This window comes from Seriola dumerili, unplaced genomic scaffold (genome assembly GCF_002260705.1).
Source record: "Seriola dumerili isolate Sdu_G_001 unplaced genomic scaffold, Sdu_1.0 BDQW01000309.1, whole genome shotgun sequence".
Classification (NCBI taxonomy): domain Eukaryota; kingdom Metazoa; phylum Chordata; class Actinopteri; order Carangiformes; family Carangidae; genus Seriola; species Seriola dumerili.
In genome coordinates this window covers 2,048,501-2,075,203 of record NW_019174564.1, presented here as the reverse complement: position 1 = coordinate 2,075,203, position 26,703 = coordinate 2,048,501, and the positions used below count along the sequence as shown (strand labels likewise).

Below are 26,703 nucleotides of genomic sequence, written 5' to 3'. Positions count from 1 at the left end.
TCACGAAAGCAGAGGAGCAACGATTTACGTGAATTATGACTCTTTGAAACAGGAACACTGAGGCGCTGAACCAGATGGCTGTGGGACCTGTGAGAGAACACGAGGGAGACACAGTGGAGCCCCACGCTGAGGTACGACTCTGCCTATGGCCACACACGTTAACACACAAATTACACACGTGACGCACAAGCGCTCAAACAGAAGGCCTCATGGGGATGTCACAGACTAAAGTTCCAGCTGCATACAAACTGCGAAATGCACACAATAACCTTTATTACCGTTTAAACTCTACCCTTAGGAAATTCAGCGTGCTGCCTGTGCCAAGCTCCTGAATTGTTTTCATGTATGTTTGCTCCCAAAAGTCACTTTGTGTGGTCTCAACTTCCCGTGCCTGTGTGCAACTCCCAAGAAACCCAAAAACCACAAACAGTGGTGTAGACACTCACAGTGCTGCACTCCCACCAGCCAACAGACACGCACACCAGCGCCAGTTATTTACTCCATACTGTACCGACTACCTTCTGCTTCCTTACAGCTAGAAACAGCTGCGGCTAATGGTGATGCCGACGCTTCAAAATATGTCCATCACACCATAAAGCTGAAGGTGAGATACACCGGACCCCACACAAGACAAACCCTGTCCCTTTGAAAATGCCAAATTAAGGACAATAATAGAGTCAAACTCTTGGAAGCAATGCAATAATGAGGGAGATGTTCACACAAAAAAAGTCAGTGGGGTATGGCAGAAAGACAGAGAGGGAGCACACAGGAGCAGTCGAGTCTGACAAGCTGCCAAGACAGAGAAAGGAGTCAGAACATTGTCAAATAAAAGAGTGCATAAACAAAACAATCAGTGTATGGGAGAAATAAAAGAAAAGGAATAGATTTTTACTTCATGTGGTTATTATTATTTGAAGTTTTTTGTTTTTTTTTCAAATGTCATGCTTCGAGACTTTCAGCACCACCAGTAAAACTCCACTCAGCTCCATCACATTTGGGTGGCAGGAGAGATTTCACCAGGGGATATCTCAAAATCTTACCAAATGAAACTGACAATATCTGCATGGCTAGACACCACAAGAGGTAATTGGAAAAACATGCCATTTGTGATTCAGGTGAACGGACTAAATATAGAGAAATAGAGTGTGACACGAAACAAGAGCGAGAGAGAAGGAGAAAAAGGGGGAACTTTGCTGGAAGAGCTTTAGCATCTGGATGGGACCCCCCCCCCCCCCCTTGTCTGGGACCATCCATATGGCGTATTAAGCGACAGGGGATGACAGTGTAGACGCAGCAGCATCTGGGCAGCTCATTGACATGACGTACACAATCCTACAAAATCCTCTCTAGGAACAAAAGATCAGGCTAATTATCTTTTCTGGAGATAATAGTCATGGGTAATGCTTGTTTTCGGTAGCTGGTGCAGCTCTAGTTATTTAGCACCTGTTTTGCACTAACGCTGTTTTTCTCCAATAGGAGGACGGAGGACTTGGCATCACCTTTGTCGAGGGAGACACTGAGAGCGGAGTTGAAATTCAGACAATATCTGAAGTGAAAGGACACACAGGCAAAGTATGCATTAAAAAAACAAAAAAAAAGAAAGAAAGATAAAAGAAAGGTTCCTGTTCATAATACAGTTAATTTCGGTTTGCTAATCAAAGATGTGATCTGCTACATGTAGGAGGGCTGCATGAGACCGGGGGACAAGCTCTTAACTGTGAATGGTGAATCAGTGCTGGGGTACACTGTGGAAAAGGTGTCATTATCTCTTACTATCTTCAGAAATTTGGATTTGTTTACACTGTGTTTCTTAACGTAATACAGATCAAATACGATCCTTATTCTTGGTGGTATAATAATTGAAAAAACAAGAGCTGCCGCAGTATAAAGACAGGGTCTGATTAGTAACTGTGCTGTGTTTTAGGTCAGTTCTCTACTGAGAAAAGCCAAAGGTCCAGTGAAGCTAACCTTCTCTACAAATGAGACCTCCTCCTCCTTCTCCTCTCCCCAGTCAACCTGCCTGGACGGGGGTTACTCAGATGGTGTCCTCGCCAGCCTGCCCAGCATGCCTAGCGCCGCCACAGCTATGCTGAGCCCAGCAGAAGCAGAAGCAGTCACTAGTGAGTCTCCTTACAGTTCCAAGATTTGCTTGACTTGCTTTTAATGATTTAAAGACTGAGTTTGGTTTCTTATCCAGGAAGATAAATAATGTATCACTAGTCATTGTATAGCAGTTAACTAACCCAATTCCCTGCTTTTAAACTGAATAGATGGCACATTGTTTTTGACATTATATCTCTATACTTTTGCTTCCTCTATTATAGGCCTGAGTCGCTCCTCCACCCCTTCCACTCTGGCCTGTGACCCAGCGACCTGTCCCATCATCCCCGGCTGTGAGACCACCATCGACATCTCCAAGGGCCGCACAGGCCTGGGCCTCAGCATCGTGGGAGGCTGCGACACCCTGCTGGTAGGAGACACAACAATATGAAAACACATCTGCTGATGTGGCTGTGTCACTTTCCTAATGGGCTACTCTGATCTGGGGGGAACACTGTTACTAGTTGATTGTCACCAGAAGCATCCGTGGAGTCAAGTACAACCATGGCAACACAAATATTGTATTCTCAGTTTTTACAATAAATACACTGTAAATATGCAAGTATTTAGAAGTTACATGACTGTACTTTGTCAGTTCCCACGATGCCACCCACTTTGGTATAACTTAGGTTTGAAATAGCCGTGGCGGCTCAGGAATGTAGGAAATGATGTTGTCACAGGCGTCCTCCTCCTCCTCCACCTCCTCCTCCTCCCCCCCGCTCCTGCCATCCTTTCCTCAGCCCATCTATTCTGTCTGCTCAGTCAGGCTTGGGGGAGCAGCTCTTTGTCTGGCCTCGGCCGCAGCAGACAATATCCAGCCCTGGAATGTAACCTCTGAACCCCAAATGACACTCGCACTGGAACGCAGAGAAAACACCCTGGAAGTCAGCACCATGCACACTGAGAATACAAAATAATGTCTGTCTGCTGTCAAATGCAAAAGAAATTCACAAGTACTCGTGGTTTTTAAAGTCATTCTCTGTCTCCAGCGTGGCACTTATACAATCTCTAATTTCCTCTAAGCAAACCGTTACTCCTCACCTTTGTCTCCTCTTCTTCATATTTATTTGCTCTTCTATCTCTTTCTCTCCAGGGGGCCATCATTATCCATGAAGTTTATGAAGAAGGGGCAGCCTCCAAAGATGGCAGGCTTTGGGCAGGAGACCAAATCCTAGAGGTGCGGTGCGGTGCAGTATAATAAGCATCACATATGACCTAGATTTAAAAAAAAAAAAAAAGAGGCATTACACGCTTCAATAAGATGTTGCGGCCTGAGGAGTTTCAACATGAAAGCTTGGGTTTCAAAGTTCAATCAAGGATCAAGTAGTTTGATTCTGCAAAAATGTGTGATAAATGAGCTGATATATATCTCAAGTGTAAGTGATATCATTATTTGGCAACAAAAAAAAATCTACTGGCTGTTGGCTGTTAGTGAGTCAATATACTGAAGGATGAAGTGATTATAAGTCGAAAGTCAGGAAGTAACCTCTCGTATGAAGCCTGTCTGTATTATGAGGATTGACAAGTTAAATATCCCGGCTCAACTTGGATTTGCCCTCTATTTGACCTCATGCTTTGTCACAGAGGGAGGGCAGGGGTGGAGCTCAGGAGTTTCATTATGGTAGCTCAATCAGACTTGAACTGAAAAGTGCACATGCATGTACGCACGCACACACACACACACACACACACACACACACACTCTCTCTCTTATAACTTAATTGCCCTCTACTATTCATTTCTGTCCCAGAGCCAAGCTGTTGTGTTTAGAAAATAGGGTCAGAGAGAAAAAGTGAAAAGAGCGGTTTCCTGGTCCACAGCGACGCCATTAGCTACTATGGGAAAAAACCTTTGCATGTCCATGGCGAAAGCTAATGAGGTATTTCCCCCGTTTAATGTGGTAAAAAAAAAAAAAAAAAAAAACGCTGGACATGGGTCCTTGAACTGACGAGTTGAGCTTCTCACAGTTTTGTGGGAAGGCTGCTTCCCTTTAGTTAAACTCAAGTGCTCTAACATCACCCTGTGGTTTAAATATTATGAACCAGTGTCCAGATTTGTCAGCAGTTTGGGTTTCTACAGAAGAAATGTAACCTCAGTGGTGATAGGAAAATTCAGATTTAGCATTAAATTAGGCTGTTAGCACATTTCATAGTCCTGTGCTTCTTCCACTTTATATCAGGAACAGAAGAATAAGCATTCGCTACTTTGCTGAATGGCCAAAAATGGAAATGTGCTCAAGCAATTTTGTATTTATGAATTCAAAATCAACCTTAAGTAGTTTTTAGTTGGAACAACCTCATATTGCTGGAGCACACGTTTTTGTGTACGTTTTTCTCGTCACAGGTGAATGGCATCGACCTGCGTGCAGCCAGTCATGATGAAGCCATCAATGTGCTGCGGCAGACGCCGCAGAGGGTCCGGCTGTCTGTCTACAGGGATGAGGCCCAGTACAAGGAGGAAGACCTGTGGGACTCATTCACTGTGGAGCTGCATAAGAAGCCTGGTCATGGCCTGGGCCTCAGCATTGTAGGGAGGAGGTGAGAGAGATTTATTATTAGCATTACTGCTTAATGTGTAGTATGCACTTATTAATGTACAACAGAAGATTTATTATAATACTGAATAAGCTTTACATATGAAAATAGTTGAAAAGGTATTTGTTTTTCAAGAGCTTGGTTTTTTTTTGTCATATTAGGAATTTTGCTAACCCTTTAAAATGCTTTTAGTTAGCCAGTTCTACTAGATATACATTTTTAAACAAACTGTTGGTTCTCTGGTAACTATTGTGTTAAAAAAAAAATGTTTAAAGAACCACCAGGCTACAACTATAAATAATAATGAGGTATAGAATGGTAAAGGTAATCAGGCGAACATAACTACCTAGTAGTGTAAGTGTCAACATAGTAATTGCACTGTTTTTCTTCCTTAATGCAGATCACGGGACCAGAGGTAACCTATTATTAAAAACCCTTACATTTAAATATAGAGTAGAAGAAGTAAATAGACTTAATAGGTACAAAATCATATGTAGTCAGAGGTGTTACCATGTATTTGTTTTTACCATCTTTAGACCTTTCCCCTTATGGAATCCTTATCATAACTGGGTTTAGTTACCGGGGAAAGCTATTGTATTTAAAAAAAAAAAAAAAAAAAAGAATGTTTACATATAGATTCATAAAATTTCCTTTTGTCCCACACGACATGTCTGTGAAAGATATGCAAATAAAAACAGCAAAGAAAAAAAAAAGTTCAGAATCCTCACAGCTAACTGGAACACATCACGCTTAAACGGCTTCTAAATCCTATTTTATGGTTGAATGAGTATGTACCTGCCTGGCTGGATTGCTGACATGTTCAACATCATAGAAATGAAAAGTGAGTCAGCACCTCACCAGAACTGGTTTGTGTTCCACTCATTTTCAGTGGCACCAGTGGCAATCGGGACCCCGGCGTATTGCCACAGACAAGCTTGTAACCACATGTTCACTTTATATAGGAATGCTGCTCCTTATGTTCCCACTAGAGCTGTGGAGGAAGATTTACACGAGTCTTACCAGGACGTGAGCTGGCAAATTGTTTTACACATAAAATCAACTCGCGCTTTTATTCTGGTGGAGAATTTATGGGTTAAGGCACATGTGGGAAATGGCCTGCTGGTCCACAGGCTGGCAGTATGCTGCTGCCCGGTGTGTGCAGTGCGATGATTGATCTCACCCTCAGGATAAGTCTCAGGAATGGTTTAAACAGGCCACACATGCACATGAACTACTGATTATGTGTATGAATGTGTATCTTTGTGTGTTTTTTATACCTTTCTGTCTGCAGTCTCTGAATTTGTTCAAGTGTGTAAATGCTTGGAACCAACACATTTGGGTCCTCGTAGGTCAACTGCACTAAAATGCAGGGGAAAAAGGCCCAAGTTGGGGCCACGGTTGGGCCAAATGTTTGGGCAGCAGTAGGCAGATCAACTGTTAATGCAGTTGTAATCGTTTGCCTCCATCACAGCGTTTTTGCTACACAAGTGGAAAAAACAACTGAAATGCTCAATCGGATGGAAAAACAGAAAAGATAACAGACAACCTAAAGCCTTCTGCTAAAATGGAAAGCGCAAGCTAGCAGTTAGTGGTGAGGAGCTGTGACAGCCAAGTATCTCTGGCACTGTGGACTGAGTAGGATCGAGTTGCCTTGCTTCACAGCTTCTGATTTCGTTAGTCTCGATCCACGTGGAGACTGGCACCTAAGATATGCAAAGTCTGCAGGAGACGTGCATTTGGAAAAAGTCGTAGGCTAAGGATTCATCATCTTCTCTGTAGTCAAGTTAATGTCCCAGAGGTCTGTGCTCAGAGCAAGCAAAGATTTTGACAGTGTTGACCTTTGACTGTAGCCAAACATGGACATACTGTATTTTCTATGACACCTCAAACTGCTGTGTAGAAGGACATTATGAAGCTTAGATGCAGGTTTACCACAAGCTGCCATCTTGTCAGATAGTAGAGCCTCAAAACCAAAATTTGGTCAAAGCTTTAAAGCATACAGGTTGCTGAGGCTGCAAGCAGCAATCATCATAGCTGAGTTTGGCAGGTGCAGACACCCATCAATCAAGCCCCAAAACATACGTCTCCTAAAGGCTCAATGTACCGTATCCTTAATAGAACAGTGACTCTCAAAATTGTCACCAACACACTTATTAGAGGACGCAAAATAACTGTTAGTTACAGGGCCAATAATGTCGTCTTCTAAATAATACACAGTAACTTCTCACTTGTGTGTGACTGCAAAATGTTCACACGAAGCAAATACAGGATCCAAGATGGAAAACACATTTATTGAGGTCACAGTTTGGGGGGGGGGGGGGGGGGGGGGGGGGGGGGGGGGGGGCCACTATTTGGTATTAAATATTCCATTTCACCAGCTGTTTGTCAGTGGTTTCCCAAAAGCTGTATTCCATATTTGTGCAGAGGTCCATTGGAAAAATGTGAAATTGCTGGATCAGTAGTGTTTCATCAATTACAAATTCAAAATCAGAACTCTGGGGAATGACACGGATAAGGTCAACGAGCAGAGTTGTCAACGTAGACGTGCAATACAGTAACAGATAATGTTATCTCATTTCCATGCCTTTTCTTTCCACCTTTCCCTCCAGGAATGACACAGGAGTGTTTGTGTCTGATATCGTGAAAGGAGGTTTGGTGGACACCGATGGTCAACTGACGCAGGGCGACCAGATACTGTCAGTCAATGGCGAGGACGTCAGGTCGGCCACTCAGGAGGCCGTGGCTGCACTGCTCAAGGTACAGCTACCCCAGTGAGAGTAAAACATCTGCTTTAAACTGCGCTGGGAGAACCAAAATGGAAAACAATGTGGCATTTTGTGTTGTAGTGCTGCGTGGGGCCTATAAAACTGGAAGTGGGGAGGTTTAAAGCTGGCCCCTTCCACTCTGAGAGAAGGCTTTCTCAAAGCAGTCAGGTAAATTATCACTCATTTAACATCTATCAAGGATAAGCTTAAGGCAGAATGGAAATCACTCTTATGTAATCCCTGAACGGAGCAGAAAAAGAGAATAACACCTCTGAATGCCTTTTGTTTCAGATGAGTGAAACAGGCAGTTCTAAGGCGGCCTCTCAGTCGTGTTCAGACTCTGGAAACCTTCCTGCTGACCCTGACAAACTAAGTCAGAGTCAGGAATGTAAGTATCTTGAGTTTGCAACCATGAAGTAACACGCGGATATTAATCCAACCATTAATCCAATAATGTGAACCATGTGTTTGTTTTTACTTTGACATTTTCTCAGCTCCGGAGCATCAGGACACCAGAACAGTGGAGTTCACTAAAGGTCCCAATGATTCTCTGGGTATCAGTATCGCAGGCGGTGTGGGCAGCCCTCTGGGGGATATACCCATCTTCATCGCCATGATGAACCCTGTCGGCCTGGCTGCTCAGACCCAGAAGCTCAAGGTACTAGACGTATTCCTCCCACTCAGTCAATTTTTTTATTTAGCTTCCAGCCTAAATGAAATGAAAAATTCACATACCAGTAATTCATGTGTGGGATTTAATGTGAATGTCAATTACTTACAGCCAAGTCATTCCCACTCACTTTAGTCAGTTGGTGAATCTCAGACCCTCCAAAAGGTCAAGAGCCCGCCGCCTTTAGCAGTGAACTTTGCAGTTAAATGACAGACAAACTAACAATTGTAGCTCTGTGTGACGCAGGACCGGAGCAGGACAATAGCCACTACGATGGATCATAAATCTCCCACTCCTGCATTCAGATCCTTAAGCCTACAGAAGGGCTCTTTGAAATGAATAGGGGGAATCTTGAATAGTATATTCAAGCTGCTTCTGTCCTTTCAGCCAGAGTGAGAGATGAGATCGCTACATAATGAAATTACTCATCTGAACACAAGCATGGTTTTGCATTTGTATGGCGCGGTGAATTCAATTTTCAAATAGTTAGCAAACGTTTCATATCCAATTATCGTTCAGAGTTTGTCAAATATTTTGGAAGCAACAGTGAAGCCGTAGAAGAAGCACCAGTTCTCCACTGCAGAATGTGCCCGGCCAGTTTTCCTCATGCGTTCCCTTTGAAATTGTACTAAACTCTCACTTTTCCAGATTGGGGACCGGATTGTCAGTATCTGTGGAACCTCTGCTGAAAGCATGAGCCACGCACAGGCAGTCACTCTGCTCAAGAATGCCACAGGCACAATACAGCTGCAGGTCTCTGTGAATGCACACACACACACACACACACACAAACACACACTTTCTTTCACCCTTTCTGTTCTTATTAGATAAAACCCACAGACACAGTTGGATAATCTACAGCTGAACTTGTCCTGTATATTTTATCTGCGTACACAGTTTTCACCCGGGAAGAGCAGTCGAAGGTTACCAGCGGCACACTTTGAAGTACCATAAAACCTGTCTCGCTCATCTAGCACTACCACCGTCCTATCAGTCTTTATCTTGTCAGTAAATCAAGTCGGCCATACCATAACTGTGTTCGGTTGTTTGCGTGTTTGCTCGTGCACCTGCAGGTGGTAGCAGGTGGTGACACAACCGTGACGGGTCCCTCTCAGGATCCGGCAGCTGTGGGTCTCACACCCACCTGCATTTTCCAGGACGACCTCGGGTATGAACTGGTTTATTACACAGACAGAGTATTTTGATGTGTCTCACCCCTATCATGTTGGTCTGTATCCCTTACATGCTAGATTTTAAATGTTACAACATTTTAAATTCTTGACGCACCTTAACTTTCAAATAAAAACCGTAATATTCAGATATTAAGGGACAGCGTGTTGCAGGGTTTTTTTCTATTTTGACAGTTTTAATAATGCTAGGGGGTGTGTCTGGGTTTCCATCAGCCCACCGCAGTATAAGACCATCACTCTTGAGAGAGGACCAGACGGACTAGGTTTCAGTATAGTTGGAGGGTACGGCAGCCCCCATGGAGACTTGCCTATCTATGTTAAAACAGTTTTTGGAAAGGTAAGTGGAGCATGACGCAACAATTTATCTTTGCAGATCTCACAGACTGTGTGTTATTAATCAAAATCCTATGTCCATGTTTGTGTGTGTGTGTGTGTGTGTGTGTGTTTAGGGAGCAGCAGCGGAGGATGGGCGTCTGAAACGGGGAGACCAGATCATGGCCGTTAACGGGCAAACTCTGGAGGGCGTCACTCATGAAGAAGCCGTCGGGATCCTGAAAAGGACCAAAGGAACTGTCACACTCACTGTGCTATCATAGACACACCTTCGCAAACACCCACAAACATCCGCAAACATCCGCAAACGCACACATACACTCCTCACTGCTTTTCCCACACTCCTACTTGCACCCGAACTTAACCTACACCTTCAAAGACTGAAACTTTAAAGGAGCAACACAGAGCGCAGGCGTAGTGTCGTGTCTCACAGCAGTGGAGCTCACGCCGGCAATATTTCACAACCAGGTGATTGTGTTACAATCACCAGATTTTCAGCTGTGAAAATATGCAAACTGAAATATGAACAGCCACACACTGATTACTCATTGTAGCTTTGAACACTGTGATCCATTGAAGCCTACTACGAGTAGCTTTACATGCAGTATATGTCATTATAAAAACTTGTCACTAAAACAATCGCTCAAATTGATCCTAAAAGTAATATGTTAAGTAAATATACTGTATGAATTCATAAATTGTTCACCATATAGTTATGTTTTAAATCTGTTGTTACATAAATCTCAAAGATGTTGTGAATAGTATTAGAAACACTCCATGACTGGAGTGAAATATTCACTGGACACTGTGACTAGTATTTTACCATTTACTGTATTGAGATACATGGATTGGACGATCGTTACTCTCAGTAGCAGAGAACACCCTCAAGCAATATCAGAATATTTCGACAGAGGAGAGGCCTATTTTTCCAAGGGTTTTTACAGAGGTACAGTCTTGCACAGGTGAAAGTCCGAGTAAAATCAGAGCATGAAACAGCATGAAAATACCCTAATGACTATTTTAGCTGATAACATTATTATTTGTCTTTTACGTTGCACTGCTGTTGGCAATTCATCATACTTTGAATTTCCTGATGCTGATGCTGCTATAACGGTTGGTGTTACATGATGAAGTCACTGTTGTTTTAGCAAAAAGAGATGTCTGGTGTTGTAAAATACACTGTGCATCAACAAATTTCTGAAGGGAAAGATGTGAAATCCTTTAAGTGTGTTTTTAGTGCACACTGCATGAGGAATTGTGAATGAGTGAGTGTGTTTGTGTGACCTACTCACTGAAATATAGTGCTGCTAAAGCTGATGTATGAGGTATTATGTCACAGTACTTGGATTTTGTAAGTATTAATAAATGTTCACTTAATGAAAGTGCACAGGAGAGTAAAGAAACTGTTATTTAGGTTGGAATGGACGAGTGGTTCTTCGTGTCAGATGGATTGTAGAATGGACCTGAACTCTTTTTGACCTTTATTGTTTACCCAAAATGAAGACACCCAGTGTGTAGTTTCTGAAGTCCTTATGCATTTGTTGTGTGGTCTAGTGTCAGAGAGAGTTGTCTATTCTCTGTCTTATCACCTTAAATGTGTCTCTAGTACTGTCAAAGTGACAGTATTGAATTTATTCACACTGAATTAAATAAAAGTGACCTTTGGATTCAATCAGTGTGTTCCACTCTTGCTTTGTCTTGTACTTCACTTCCCCTTAATGAATTAATGTGACCTAAAACACATGTCATCATTACATCCACCAAGAAAAGTAGCCCATCAAACCCTCAGCCAAATAACAATAAACTTAAATATGACCACATAATGTTATTAAATCAATAGCAGTCATTGGGCATTGTGAAATACAGGGCAACTTTCCAAGTGCACTGGCTCTTAGTCAATCTGACTGATCCATACTGAATGCTTGGGTTATTGTACAGTATACATCACATTTGCTGCACATCGCATGGATAATTTTTTATCTGGGAGATAAAATGTACTGTCGCCAGAGGTCATGTTTAAATGAAAGGGGAATGGATGTAATACAGGTGCTAAGGCAAGTTGAAATGTACATGAACAAAGATTTATCAATAACAAGGCCATGTGGAACAGCACGTGTGGTCTTGGCTTGAATAGACCCTCTGTTGTCACTTAATAAAGCCCACATAGACAGATAAAATATGGCATCCCATGTGTCTGACAAGCACAGCTGCTTCACAGCCTGTCACATGGTTAGTGCGAAGTCCTGTGCATGAAGTCCATTTCTTAAGTCGGTTTACAGCAAACACGAGGGCTACCAATTAATCAAGCAGGACCTTTGAAGTCCTGTGTCTAATGAGGTCTGGGCTTTGTTCAGAGTCAGTGGGCTGTTGGAGATGAACAATGTAGTACCTTCATAGAAGAAGTGCACATGCTCAAGTGTTGGGTGGCTCCTAAGTTCGAGACCCACGCTGTTACCTGCAGCTGCTGCTAGCTAAACAACAAGCTAGCTACAGCCTGCACTCAACAGCTGAGCCTTCAACCAAGCACCTGTTGTTTTAATGGTCACAGTGGGTTTAGAGGTTACCCAGCCTCCCTCCAGGATCGGGAGACGCAGGTTGGTTTACACAATGTTTGCCTGAACAAGCCTTAGATGTGAGATCAGATGTTGCCATTGCACCGTCATGCTCCACTTGAATGTGGGCAAATGGTGTAACTTTTCTGTGACGGTGCCAAAGCTAAATCACTTAAAAGGACAGAATTATCAAGCTGCCAAGCTAGCCTATGTGCATTTACATGGGATTTTCCCATGAACAAGACTTCTTTGTTGACCTCATAAACAAGAGTTATGACAAAGGCGCTGTTTACATCCTGTTGCATACAAAATGTCAGCTGTATAACTAAAGCGGCTTTAGATGCAGCCTGTGAAATAAGCTTGTCGCCGCATGTCCAAACATTTCAGAGCCAGTATTATCATGACTCATGCTAACTTCACAGAGGCTATCAAGAGGTTAAGCAAACGGAAACCCATAGTTGATGATGGGGCCATGATGACTCATGCCTAATGGGACACCATTGTGCCTGTTTGACTGGCTAGCAAGGGTTTGCTCTTTTATTTTTTTAATATCACAGAGCAAATAGGGACAAAGTGGTGGAAATAATAACACCAACACAAATGAAGCGCATACAAGCAGTTGCGCTTGTATTTACTGTTTTGTGTCTGATATTTTTAATATGCTTCACAGTTACTGCCTACATCATTCATCTACCGAGCACCTGATCTGCTTTGTGGGCTCTCCAACGTCATGCACCAGAGTCTGATATCTTTTTGCATGGATCAGGCATCACCTTTTCATGGTGAGTTTCTTTTTGTCTTAGACAACAGAGGGTCTTAAAAGGTCATCTTTTCCAAGCCTGCCCTCACGATGACACATTCTTGCATGCGCACACGAGCAAGCATAATTGAATTTCCACTGCGGCAGTGGTGTAAAATTGCAGCTAGATGAATGCACTGCTCTACAAGAAGACAATACTTCCCCTTCACCAGCTTTGAGGTCATTTGACCTTCCTGCACCGTGACTCTGTTGCCTCAAGTCTTGACTTAGCTGTCAGAAAGATTAGCACATCACAGGCGTGCACAATCCTCTGCACTGTCTGAGTCAGCACACATTAGTTGCTCTTTAACTGTCCTTCCTCTCAACACAATGGTGTAACTGTAGACAAATTGGCTGGTGATTGTTGGTGACATCAGAATTCATCCACTGGAGACAAACATGCCAAAAGCCAAGAAAATTTATCTCAATGAACATTTCTATCTTGAACTAATTTGCAAATGAAATGACTAATAAAGATTGGAATGTGAGAAGAAACTCATTAAGCCAGTTCCTATTTTTTATACGCAAGTACGATTAGGATTTATGGAAGTGATGATTAATAACCACAGACAATGAGAAATGAGTCCAAACCTTAAGGGGAATATGACCTCAGACTGGTAAACACGTCTTACAACTCAAACCGGGAGTGGGGAATTACTTGCTGGTAGAATGAACAAAACGCATTTGTGTGATAAATTTTACCCAGCCTTGCCTATAAGACGTGTCATTTGTTTACTCTAGTTTTACATATCTCGCTTTGGCGTCTTGTTTCCAGAACAAACAAAGAGACATATAACTATCCTCCTTTATTTAGATGCTAACTATTATATTTTTCTGAGTACGCAGCTGAGATACAAACAAACACATACTTTCCTTGTCCTTCACAACCTGAAATTATGCCAGAGTCATACTTTGCAGGCAGGAAGCGGGATGTTCTCATGATTTACAGCGAGGTTTTTCCTCAGCCACAGCTCAGCAGACAATCTCACGTTCCTTGACTGTTAAAATAAACCCAGGAGTTAACCAAAGCAGCGATGACATCATGCAGGATTGGATTTCCTCCTCACCTTTGGTGTGTTTGCACAAAGTGGAGTGTGAGGGCTGAGGAGTGTGTTTACACAGACAACAGAGCACATGTTCAATGAGGGAACACCAAACACTGACATTAAATGTTTAGTGTTGAACGCTTAACTGCCGTTATTACATGTTAGCAATGCAAACAGTCTACTCAGCTGAGACTATAACGACACACTAGACAAGACAAGTTTTTAATGACCCATCCATCTAAACTACAGTCTATCTCTGTCTGACCCTTCGCCTGATAACAGGAAGCTATTTCACTTTAAGGCCACCTCTTGTCTTAAACACGCCATGTGTGTTTCTCTTGGAATATTTGCATTTCAGTTACAGCTTCAAATTACATCATCACGGCCGCGGCCTGATAAGGCAGAGAGTGTAATCATCACTTTATGAGCTCTGTGTAAAGTAATGTGGTGACACAGTTGCTAGGAAATGTTTGTAGAGCTGAGGATAGAAGAGTCACCTTTGTTTGCTTGCGAGAGGTGCACATATCTGACCTCGTGAGAGGATGTGGCTGCAGGGCTGTTGAACCAGCATTCATGGAGAGAAAATATAGACATAGGACTTCAAGAAGTCAAATATAGAATGCCCTGGTGCGTTGAGCTTAATGCTAACATCAGCTAACATCCTCACAGAGACAATACCGGCATGCAAATGTTTATCAGGTATAAGGTTACCATGTTTACCATCTTAGTTTAACATCTTAGCATGCAAAGACTTGCAAATAAGCTTTCAGCATTCAGCTGAGGTGGAGACTAACATTAGTTTTCCAAATATTTTGTCATAAGAAATTTTAACCCACTGGTTGTTCTATCGAGAGAGAGTCAGAGGATCACCAAAGTTATTATAATTCCCATTTGTAGTTCAAAATTTTAGGGCATTCCATCCAATAGTTGTTGAGACATTTCACTCAAAACCAGAAATTGGAACCTCATTTTTGTGCTACAGGAAAAAGTCTGAAGATCAGGTGGTATCCTCAGTGGAACACAAATGTCTGTACAAAAATTTTGCCAATTCATCTAGTATATGTTATATTTCACTGAAGAGAAGTGTTGGTGACATTAGACGAAAAGTCAGCAGATCACGTAAGTCATTAAGATTCATCCTCCTTCAAAATCTGCAACAAATTTCCCAGCAATCCAACCAATAGTTGTCAAGACATTTCACTAAATACCAAGAGTGTCAATTTTATGGTGACACCAAATGACAAGTCAGGGGATCACCAAAGGCAGTAGGATTCTTCCTCTGCTGTCCATGAATATCTGTACAAACTTTTCATCCAGTAGTTAATAACATATCAATGTGAACCAAAGTGGTGGACCAACCGACACTAGAGCCATGCCAGTACTGTAACATACCACTGCAGCGTGCTTGCTCCACATTTGTTAATTGCCTGTATTATTGACTGCCATTTCTCTGCACCGCTGGTTTAAAAATAACGCATCCTATTGATTTTTAAGGCAGGATGGAAAAATAAACCAGTGAAAAAAACCCATTGAAGCCTAAGGCGCTCGCTGCTGTTTGAACTCATTTTCCATCTTCGTTGAGAAAACCTGCCTGTGCCATTACACTGAAACGGGTGTCAAATTAATTGACGTACCGTAAATAATCTTTTTCTGAAAGTGGTACTTACTCAGGCTTTGACTTGAATGTCTAACTTTTGATTAATGCGTGGCTCCTTTTATTATCCAGAGGATGACATTTTTAGAGCTTCTGTTATCATTCCCAGAGTTACAACCCGGGCTTTCACCCCTCCTTAAGACTGGGTTACAATTGTGAATTTTAAAGTGGGGTGATACATACGTCATTTGGAGCTGTCAACTCTCGAAAAATGAGAAAATTGTTTCGGCACATTCAAACCTGTCATCCCAGAGAGCTTTCATCAGCCTTTGATGCATGTTACCAAGTCATTACTCCAATCACACAACCATTATCTTAACTTAACCTATAATTGTTCATATATAGTATACAGTGGACCAAAGACTTGATAAAGTCATAAAATTCAGCTTCTGTGGACTTACTGAGCAGCTCATCGCTTAAAAGCCTAAAGGGTATATTTGTGCTACTCTGTTATTATTATCTGTTGAGTTGCATCCCAGTGATAACTTGAAGATGCCAAACAATACAGGGAAAGGTTAATGTTGGGATTTTGAGGGCACTGCAAGGCTACATTCTCAGACAGACCCATAAAAAGTCATCAAAAAGCCTGGACCAGCCATTGGTCTGGAACAGCCATTTTCTAGCCATAAATGTGCGTTAAACTATAACTATTTTGGTTGGTTGGTTTGACACAACATGTGACACATGAAGTGTCCAATAACAAGTATCATGCTAAAAAATGACATGTTTAAAAACATATTTGGACATAAAGCTAAAAAAAAATCCAACAACATCTTTTCCCTTTTGTCCAACAGCAGCAATAAATGAAGCTGTTCTTGGTCTTTGCAAAACGTGACCGTACTTAAGGTGCTCCACTTTGAATCCAGTTCTCCAGCTTGATTTATGAGGATGCCCCACAGGGGGGGGGCGGCGAGGACTTCCACTTGCCTCTAAATGAGACCACAACAGGCTGAGCGCAGGCCTCAGCAGCACTTTAAAACATGTTAACATGTCCCTGGCCAGGTGAACGTACCCCTGTGGTTCCTGTCTGGTTTGTGCTGTTAAAACATTTGCTGCCACTGCACATTCTTCCTTTTTCTGAAGAAGATCACAGATGCCAGAGAGTTCTGCTGGGTCACTGGCTTTTTACCTCCTGAGTGGATTCCGAGCATTAAACAGGTGTAACCAGGTCCTCTAGTCATTGTAAAATCAGCCCAGGAATGAGCAGGAACATGTTCCCCCTGCATTCATCTGCCCTGCCATCAATGCAAATGAAAAGACAACTGCTAATGGAGCACCCATGGGTGTCACTCTGACTAGATTCCGCTGATGGCTATCTGACATACCTCTGTTTGATGGTCACATTAGAAATAAAGATAGAAATGCAACTGGGTGACAACGTTGCATGTTCCCTAAAGACAAAAACACGTGCTTTAAACTGGACTGTAAATCCACCCTAGGCGAAAAGAATTTAAAGGGCTGTTAAAGGTGAATGAAACAGGAATTGCATTCCAAGAACATTGAGCATCAATGAGTGGATTTTTTAACTGAACACCTGTCACACCTACATTAAGCCAACAGCAACTGAAAACACACGACAGTTTGTGTATGCGTGCTTTTTTCTCAGAAGGACTCCTTCTGATATTTTCCAAGGAATTCATTCATATGTTGCAAAGCTGTTAAATGCTAATGCAAACACTGCATGTGAACACAGTTTGTTTAAATGCTCACACGTATGGGCATTTGATAATCTTTCCTCAACAGTGAACGCCCTTCAGCTACTTATGAAGCACTCCCAAGCTATTTGGTTAGCAGCAGATTCACTCAGCTTATGCCTGAGAAAGTATCAGAAGGAACGTGTCATGCGCATGACACGGAAGCTGTAGGGTATTCAAGGTAAAACTTTCCATCAGACTTGCATGAACCTGCTGTGTGGAAGTGCTTGAACAGATTAATGCTATCCAGAGGTGTTTGCTATGTTGATCTAGTTTCCTGAGGGCAACAGCGGTGTCACCATTCATCATCGTTTAGTACAAGAAAATGGGATTCATTTTGGCTAAATTACCACCTTGCTTGGCAGATTTGTTTGATGACTTTGAGGACAAATGCAGACATTGGCCCAGTCAGTGTTGTTGTTGTTGTTGTGAAAGTAATAAAGTCAGCACATTTCTGTTTGGTGACAGCGAGTGAACTGCCAACAGACATGGCTGTAGGGCCATGCTAACACATGACACCATTCGGGAGCACTTTCACATGACTCTTCCTCTCTGTAATACTTTGTGATGGAGCAATTTAAACGATGTGTTTCTTTCGTGTTGCGTGAACACAGTCCTCCTTTGAATGTTGAGGTAGAAACTTAACATCAATTTGACAAATGCACATAAAATAAATGTGTAAAAATGTGTGCTTCTCAACAGTAACCTCTACATTACGTACAAATACTCCTTATGGACAAATTAAGTGCTATAAAATGTCCATCAGAAGATGGAGTGTCAACACTGCCACAACAAAAGTAAAAGCCTTTTGCAAAGCCTTGCAGCCATACAGCTATCCTCCCACTGTTTTCAGAGGTGGGCTGTAGTGGAATCCCTGCTATGTCGCATTGCTTGCCAAGATCCAGAGACTCCTCATGAATTTCTTTTTCCTACCGTGAATAAATAAAGAGCTAGTTGCTGCAATGCATTAGACACTGATGATTTATCAATTTTCTACTATTCTATTGAGCCAGTGTTTTATAAGCATCAAGCAAAATCAAGGAGGTGGAGGTGGAGCATGATGATTCTCTTGACCTTCGAAACACATGCAGTATTTGTATAAGCAAACACATGGTAGCCTATATCTGAGACTGGGGCTCCCTCCCCCCGCCCATATATGACCATGTTTTATCATATAATCCAAGTTCCGTACTTGGATCATGTAAGGGCATTTAACATGTTTCATTCCTCAAAGGAGGCAGTGAGACAGGGTTGAAAGCTCAAGAAAATAATCTAGTAAGTGGTCCTTGAGTTTAGAATATTTTTATGACAGAAATTTGTTGTTGTTTGTAAATGGTCGGTGGTCCAGTTTCTCAATCATTTGTAAATATTCAGTACATATCTCTAACATTGTAATGATGCTGAAGGTTTGGGGATTCTTTCTATGCAGGTATGAAAGGATGTGGAAATGTTCCTGCAAAGCCATTAGTAGAGTAATTCACGGCTGAATGGGCTCATAGTTTTTAAGGCCGGGGAATCTACCTTGCTCTTCCAGCACTTGTACCCTATCAGCAATGTGCACGATCATTTGTCTTCATTAGGCTCTAAGCAATAGTACAACATCCTCACCCATGTGGCCACGGCACTGAGAGAAGGTGGGGGCAGAATATCTAGCCATCTATCTACATAAGCAGACAGGTTGTCAGCGAGTGGTGCACCAGTGATTCAAACGATGATCCTGTACAGAGGCAATCATTAACGCAAACTGCCAGCGGCCTGAACACTGTTAGGTCAGCTATCAGTCTCTGCAGTTGACATACTGTGTGTTTTAAAGCTGATGTCACCTTGGCTGGCCTGCCACTATTGATCATATGGATTAACCCTAACCCCTGCACATGTATACAAGAACCCACCAAGGCTGCATTATTTAAAAAAAATATCTGCACTATTGACAGAAGAAAGACAGTAGGTGAACGACGTCACTGGAATACACTGCTGTAACCGCTCCCTGACAGCAGAAGTCTCCTGAGTCCTATCAGTAACAGCCTGCTAAGAGGCTTTACTCCCCCCTCCAGCACAAAGAGCTGTCTGTTAGGCCAGGGAGACATCCCTGGAGTCAGCCGAGACAGGTGGCTATCCCCACAGGGTATGTATGTGGGGGCTGGGAGGCTGAATGCTGGAGCAATCAGAGGCAAGTCAAGACAAAAGCACGGTGTTATTTTAGCAGTGTGGGTTTCAAACTGTTGAATGCCTGGGTTGAATGTTTGGTGCAGAGAAACACCACAGCAAAGGAAGAAGAGTAAGAAAATGATTTTTTGAAAATCTTGAACGTCACCTGCAGCCTGGACATGTGAAAATGCAGTTATATTCAAAGCATTATAATTTTCTGAAAACCTTTCGAATAGCGACTGTACACAATTTTTTTGTGGGATGTGGTTGTTTATTAATTTATTTATTCATTCATTCTGTTTTTCTGAAGTAAAGGGGGGGGGGTGGTATTTTCTTTTGTAATTTATATATTATTTTCAGTCTCCCCTTGCAATATTTCTTGTGAGAAAAAAAAAGATCAAATATTTATAAATTGAGGCATTAGCTTGCACAATGGGTCATAATGTAAAACTGGCAGTAAGTTGAAAATGACTTATCTATGTCCTATCATATCTAATGTTTTGAGATCAACTCATTCAAAACTGTTGTATTATTATGACATGTTGGGGAAGGGTGTCTTGGAGTTTTTTCCTAAGTCAAGGTGAGGGCACAAAGAAAATAATCATAACTCTGGGGATGGTCCAGCTGTTTTGAAAAGTAAGGCACATGGTTCACTAACTTTCTTACACTCTCTAGCATGAATATATGATTTTTTTTAGACATTTACAAATGAAAAAGACTGGAAATCAAATTCAAATTCATATGCCGACATGAGGAAACTCTATCCAACTATTTCTCCAAAATTACACACTGACTTTAAATCTACTTTGCTTTTGCATGCAGACTTTCAGGTAGATGGGGCCTGACTGTAATTCAAACCTCCTAAAATTACACTGCCGTGGTGGAGGTCATCCAAATCCTGCTCAAGTAGAAATGATCTTGTGTTTTCATTGAAGCTTTGGATTTGAATGAGGGCGGCTTTAAGAGGGTGCCAAGAAAACCTAGCCAGTTTTGCATCCTAATCCCCCCCGGATATTAGAGGTTCTTTACCTCTTGAACCAAACCACTTGAGCCAAATCTTCAGGGCGCTGTTACACCTGTTTTGAGTTGCAGAGGAGGGCTTCGGTGGCAAGTTTTGAGGTTTGAACTTGGATGACACTGGGAACCTTTTTTTCACCAGCCAGGGCTACCACACAGGATAATAAGATTTAAGTTTGGCTTGAGATCAGAACTGAATGGTGAATCCCAATTTGTACCATGCTTTCGTGCATCAGGGCTGAAGGGAAGAACTAGACCTGCTTTTACTGTTTGTCTGTTTGGATTTGTTAAACAGGGGTTGTTGAAACGTGTTGATCAGATAGAAACATCAAGAAGATGAAGAAGACTGAGAACGAGTGGAAATGGCCTGATACAAGTGGAATACTACAATGCCATGAGAGGGCCATGAGAAGGTCTCCCTTTGCGGGACAGTGATGGGGGAGGAGGGTGAAGTATTGGTTCTTTCCCAAGAGGATCACATCTCTTTCCCATGAGGGAGTGCAGACAGAATGGTTTGGAAATCAGGATTCTATAATGACAAACAAGCTGCTGCTGCTGGACTCTTGGACAATATGTGTACAGCAATGAAGATAGAAGAGCAAATTTGAATGGTCCAGAATGCATGTGGGTAGAAAATTACAGATTCAAGAAAGGATTACACAGTCTTGTTCAGATTGAGGAGCTTGACGCGACAACAAGTGAATTACAAAATTCTTCAGCAAAATTTTTTATGAGCCTTGAAATAAATGGAAGTAAAATAAGAGGAGTAAACACAACAAACATGTACTGTGACAGCTATTCTTTTTCCTACTGGCAGCCACTTGAAATTTAATATGTCCTGACTTGAAAGAAAGCTAGCTCACATGTGGCCAAATGCAAATGTGCACCAGTTAAGATAATAAAATAATACAGCCATGGAGAAGAACTCCAGGCAGAGAAACAAAAACATGAGCTAATATCTAGCGGGATGGTAGACTCTCCACATTAGTTCACCACAAAGACATCAGATCAACATTTCTTGACCTCCTTGGGTCAAAAAGTTGTAATGCTTTCCTGTTGACCCCAAACTGCCCTCATTTGACCTGAATGAGTGTCCAGGGAATTACAAAGCAGTCATCCACAGGGAAACATTTTGGTCAACTATGTTTGCCAACCAACTTGCTGCCCCAGCTCTGCTCCTTTAATGGCACAGGGTCATCTTGTTGCCAGGAAACACTTGAAAAGGCTTTTGATGTTTTGGCTTGCCTGTTGCTGGGAGAGTTTCTCATCCACTCTGACTAGGAAATTCTCAAGTGTGAGAATATCTTAAGGGGCTTGTCTTGTCTGTTATTGGTAGCATAACTGTCTTGTTTCAAATCACAAAACAAATGCATGTACATGGCCACCCCAAAGACAAATTTGCAACACAGCTGAAATAATCACACACACTGTAATGCAACAACTCCTGTAAACTTCAAAGCAACCACTGTAACACATATTTCTCTCCGTCTCTTTCATGACTCACAACTTGGCTGTCAAAGAGCAAAGCAAAAGTTCAAAAGCTCTGACAGGGTCAGCGCCTTCTGTAGAAGTCCCTTTGATTTCTAATATAGTCATGGAAAGGCTTCCTGGCCTGGATATAGAGAGAAAAAGGGAGTGTAAAAAGAGGGGGATCAAATGGGATAGAGGTTTGTTTTGTTCTCTCCGCTCTATCTGTTGAAGGTCCCTGGCTGATGTAGCCGGCTGTTTAATCTCAGCTGGATCAACGGCTCGGCCCGCGGAAGTGTGGTCAGGAAAAGACCCCCAATACAGAGAGTCATCAAACACAGCCAGGTTGTCAGAAGGTGACTCAAAGGTAAAAAAGGGCAATGAATGGAAGGTGGTTTGAGAGAATACTGGAGGTACTGAGCTAAATGAGGAAGTATGTGATGTGTGTAAAGAATTCTAGACTATACATTTGACCTGTAAAAGTCTATCAGCATGGCTTATATGTATAACAACCTGTTAAACCTAGCTTTATGATTGAACTTACTGTATAACTGCTCTTGAATTATCAGTCAGCAGATTCACTATGATGCCCTATACCTGCATTGTTCAGGGTATGCAAAATGTGACGAGCCCGCTGGCAGTAAATGGAGCAATGGTGAAACACACTGATCTCCAGGGTAAAGGTTACACTCTTGTGACTAATGATGACTTTCTAGCCAATCCTTAGCTCCTATCACAATGGGTTGTAAAGGAACTTCATGAGAAAACATCATAATAGTTGGAAAATATGTTGACATTGGAGGTGGTCACAGTGTATGACTGGTTCCACCAGTTTGTGCCTTCAATAGAAAATTATTTCACAACCAGCCATTGATTGCATTGTGCTTGCTTTCTGAATAGATATCAGCATCAGCTTAGGTGAAGTCCTTCCTATCTAATACTAGCTATAACTAGTGATTTACAATTGAGTTGCACCATTAAAGGATAAGGAATGTCAGCTAGTTAAGACTTCAGTAATGTGTAAATTAGTAAGGAGGAAACATTGTTTGCACTAGCAAAGCACAAGCAATCAATAGTGTGAACAGGAAGTTCACGTTATCCAGCACAAGCTGTTGCATAACTGTCAAGAAGTAGGTGTAGGAAGGTGTAGTAAGTTGTAGGGGGCAACCATTACATCAAGCTTTATTCTTCATCCTTAATAGGCATGACTTTGTTTTACTACTATATGCATACATGGAGAAATACGTTTTCGGTTTACTCTCATTCACTGAAACTAATGTTTGTTTTGCCTGTTAGTTCAGTTAGCTACGTGACAGCTGGCAGTTACTGGGTGTAAATAATTTGTGACAACTAAAACTAAGCTATGTGTGGTGCATCCTATTTTAATTTAGTGATTCATGATCTCCAAGCACCAACATTCAAACTAGGCTGAATTGGAACTGACAAGCAGATAATGAAATTGAGTCTAGCTTTCTGGGAGATTATTTTCTGAGCACTATATTATGTAAGTTGTTGTAATTGGTGTTTATGTTCATTTACAACTTGAAGGGGATGATCGTTCACGTAGCATCATCCCAAATACTGTGGGTAGCCAAATTTAGTGTCTCCCAAATTCAGATTCAGATGTAATTATTAGATTCTCAAACACCAGATAGAACACCAGATAGATCTTATGCACTGACTTGTAGTCTTTGTAGCTTAAATCGCTTAAATAATAAAGCACTCCGTGTTCCATGTTCATTAAAAATAACCCTGTGAACGATGAATGGAATGCAGCTTGACCAGCCTGGGGGGTAAGTTCTCAGGCTGTCCGCTGTCTGTATTTGGGTTTCTCAAATGTTTTCCGTGAAATGTTTACAGAAGCTTCCTCAGCGTGTTTCCCTAAATCTCAGCTGAGTAATTTAAGGGAGCAGAGACAGCCATTGTTAAAGTCTAATATTTGCACTGACGGATATAGTGTCCAGTCTCCTTTCTTGTGGGTGAATACAGTGGTATTCACGAGGCTCTTTAGACGTGATTCATGGTTCCGCAGCCTGGCAGAAGGCCAACTTCTTTCAAGACTTTATCTCCCCAAAACCATAGCATACATGGTAGACATAGGGTGTATGACTTCCACTTATGTAATAATCTGATCAAAATGAAGTATTTCCTTGGTCTAAGTTGAATGCTATCATCGCATCAGCAGTGCAGAAAATCTCATGTGAAGCACAACATTAGGACTGTGGCTAACCTTGACATTCATTAAGTATTTTTCCTAGACGAAACGAGATATTCATGCTACGGGACAGGCCTTATTAAGTTTTCCACGGCTTCATAAATCTCCCAACGTGGAGCTCCTCGTGTCTGGGAATGTAATAAGGCTGAGATAGTGGATCTAATGTGCTACATCCATCACAAGTATTAGCATGACTGTATAGCATACAGAGCCATCACAAACATTCATACTTAAGTTGATCATGTAATGCACTGGACTTACATTCACTTTCATTTAACAGTAATGTTTATAGAGTTCTCTAGTCTATTTGAAGTTCTTGGAAAACTAACAGAACTGTGAAAAAACCCAATGGCCCACGGAGAGAAAAACCTAATTAAACCAGAATAAAGTTACTTGACTGTTGTGTAAAATATATTTACTTGGTATCTGTGACTTCCTGTCTGAGGGGTCCACTGTGCCTCTGGCTCTTTTGATCCCCCCTCTAAAACCTACTCCAGTAACCCATATCCTGTATCCTCATTTGGTAGCATGGTGACAGTTTCCCAGATACCAGACAGTATTGGTTTCCCTTCATCTTGTGGCACAGGCCCAACTCCAGTGTCTAATTTGCTAATGGATCCCTGCTGGAAGCTGCTGTCTCGTCTGTACGTGAGTGTAATTATTTGTGCTCAAATGATGTAATTGGGGACTAACAAAGGGAATGAATAAATCATTATTTTGCACTCTGCTCCCAAACACTGGATAAATGCAGTTGATTTTTCTTCTGTTTGCTTTTCACAAAGCCTGGATGTCATTCACCCTCAGCACAGGGTGACTATAATTGCTGACAGCAGAATTCAACAAACTTGGAGTAACTTTACTTCTGCAATAACAAAAGTAACAATTATATGGTAAAATGTACTTTGTATTTGCTTGGAATGAGGGAACAACAAAGTTAAGCTTGTAGCTTGAGCAAAAGGAAAAAAAAAAAAGTTCCTTTTTTCAAATGCGACTGGATGGTTCGGTGAAAGACAGCACTTTGTCTCCACCACAAAGGCTGTATCAACTGGTTCTCCCTTTCATGTAGGAAATGCACACTTATAAGAAAAGGCAACTTCTGTTCATGTGTGGTGTACCATGTAGCTCTCAGGAAATTTGACTCAGGCCTATTACAACGTAAAACTTGCGGAACCTGTTCTGTATGTCCAATTATTTCAAGGCCACTAGCTCTAGTCTCAACATTTTACCCTAAGGGATATTAGCTATCAGTCAGTCAAGACACGGTTACATTTGTTAAGACATGAAATTTAGAGAAGCTGAGAGAACTTTTTGTGTTTTAATTGAATTGCTGACAAGCAGGTCATGGAGCCATTCATGAGGCTCTTTGGTTTAGTGCCCTTAGTCTGGTTCAGCTTGACAGGGAGCTTAAGCTTGCCAAAGCCTCTGGGAGCTAGAGATAAGTAAAGGCAGCATAAAACCAAATAAAGCTGCTTTGCACTTGGAGTGAGACAAAGTTACAAGTACACTTAATGTGTCTGGATAAAGCGATTATATCTGTATGGGACTAATGCAACACTAAAAGTGTCCTTTGTGTCCAATCTGTTTTTTTTTCCCGATATATTTCATACAATGCAAAAAACAAAAAAAACAGCCACACACTCAGAATACATCCTCAAAATCCTTCATCCATGATTTCACAAATGCTACTTCCAAATAAGACGAGAACCAACCATGAGACAGCTCGATGGTTGACGTGAATGACTGAAGACAAATCCCAACAAGGCAGCATTTTCCAAAGCCAAACCCTAATGTCAGATCCCAGTATGAGACCCAGTGAAGTATTGTGCACCATGGCCACTCATTCATTTGCAAGCCAAAGAGACCAAGGTTCTCATCTTTCCAGTAACGACTTTCCCGCTATTCTGTCTGGAATTTCAATTATCACATGAAAGATAAGAAGCTAGGGTGATGAATATAAATGAAAATAACATTACAGACCATTAAATATTCTACATGACTGGCATTTCAGCTCCAAGTCTGTCTTAGTTTTGAGTGGTGTTATTTTAAAAATGATTCAGTTCAAGAATTGCACGGATGATAGATGCTCATGAGTGTTTGGTAACATGATTCCACAGTTGCGATGCCATCCTAGCTATTTTCCCAAATGGCCTTCATCTACTAATAGCTTGGTCATTTTAAATGGCACATATACTAAGCAGCCATCTGTCAAATTTAGAGCCATCTTCCTGGTTTTGTGTTTTATCAAAGGAACGTGACATGGGGTGACAAAGTTAATTAACGAGGGCAATTTTCCATGCCACATTATACAGGGCACCACAAAGTCTGACTTCATTATTCAGAGATTATTCCTGACTTAAATTTACCACAGAGGGAAAGCACCATAATGTTCACTTTCCATCTCATTAAGATTCCATAACAAGGTCACTGGACTGCTTTTTTTTTGTTTCTAAAAATTGACACCAACCCAACAGTCCAGACCATGTGTTAGTGTTTCTTTGCATTTAAAACTTAACACAATG

The 26,703-nt window shown here is 41.7% G+C and overlaps 1 protein-coding gene across 3 annotated transcripts in view; it reads left to right on the top strand.

Annotated features, from left to right (window-relative positions):
- The window catches only part of mpdz (multiple PDZ domain crumbs cell polarity complex component), a 46,123-nt gene extending 34,859 nt beyond the window's left edge, over window positions 1–11,264 (top strand). For 2 of the 3 annotated variants that reach the window (XM_022758731.1, XM_022758729.1), the window contains 16 exons: window positions 53–131; window positions 536–604; window positions 1,477–1,572; window positions 1,682–1,756; window positions 2,012–2,120; window positions 2,325–2,470; window positions 3,194–3,277; window positions 4,444–4,637; window positions 7,244–7,391; window positions 7,481–7,567; window positions 7,691–7,787; window positions 7,894–8,057; window positions 8,718–8,822; window positions 9,143–9,237; window positions 9,473–9,596; window positions 9,709–11,264. In XM_022758731.1, the coding sequence (XP_022614452.1) occupies window positions 53–131; window positions 536–604; window positions 1,477–1,572; window positions 1,682–1,756; window positions 2,012–2,120; window positions 2,325–2,470; window positions 3,194–3,277; window positions 4,444–4,637; window positions 7,244–7,391; window positions 7,481–7,567; window positions 7,691–7,787; window positions 7,894–8,057; window positions 8,718–8,822; window positions 9,143–9,237; window positions 9,473–9,596; window positions 9,709–9,855 (1,819 nt within the window). In that variant the 3' untranslated portion in view covers window positions 9,856–11,264. The remainder of the gene's footprint in view (window positions 1–52; window positions 132–535; window positions 605–1,476; window positions 1,573–1,681; window positions 1,757–2,011; window positions 2,121–2,324; window positions 2,471–3,193; window positions 3,278–4,443; window positions 4,638–7,243; window positions 7,392–7,480; window positions 7,568–7,690; window positions 7,788–7,893; window positions 8,058–8,717; window positions 8,823–9,142; window positions 9,238–9,472; window positions 9,597–9,708) is intronic. The other variant, XM_022758730.1, reaches the window with a different exon arrangement.
- Window positions 11,265–26,703: the final 15,439 nt, after the last annotated feature.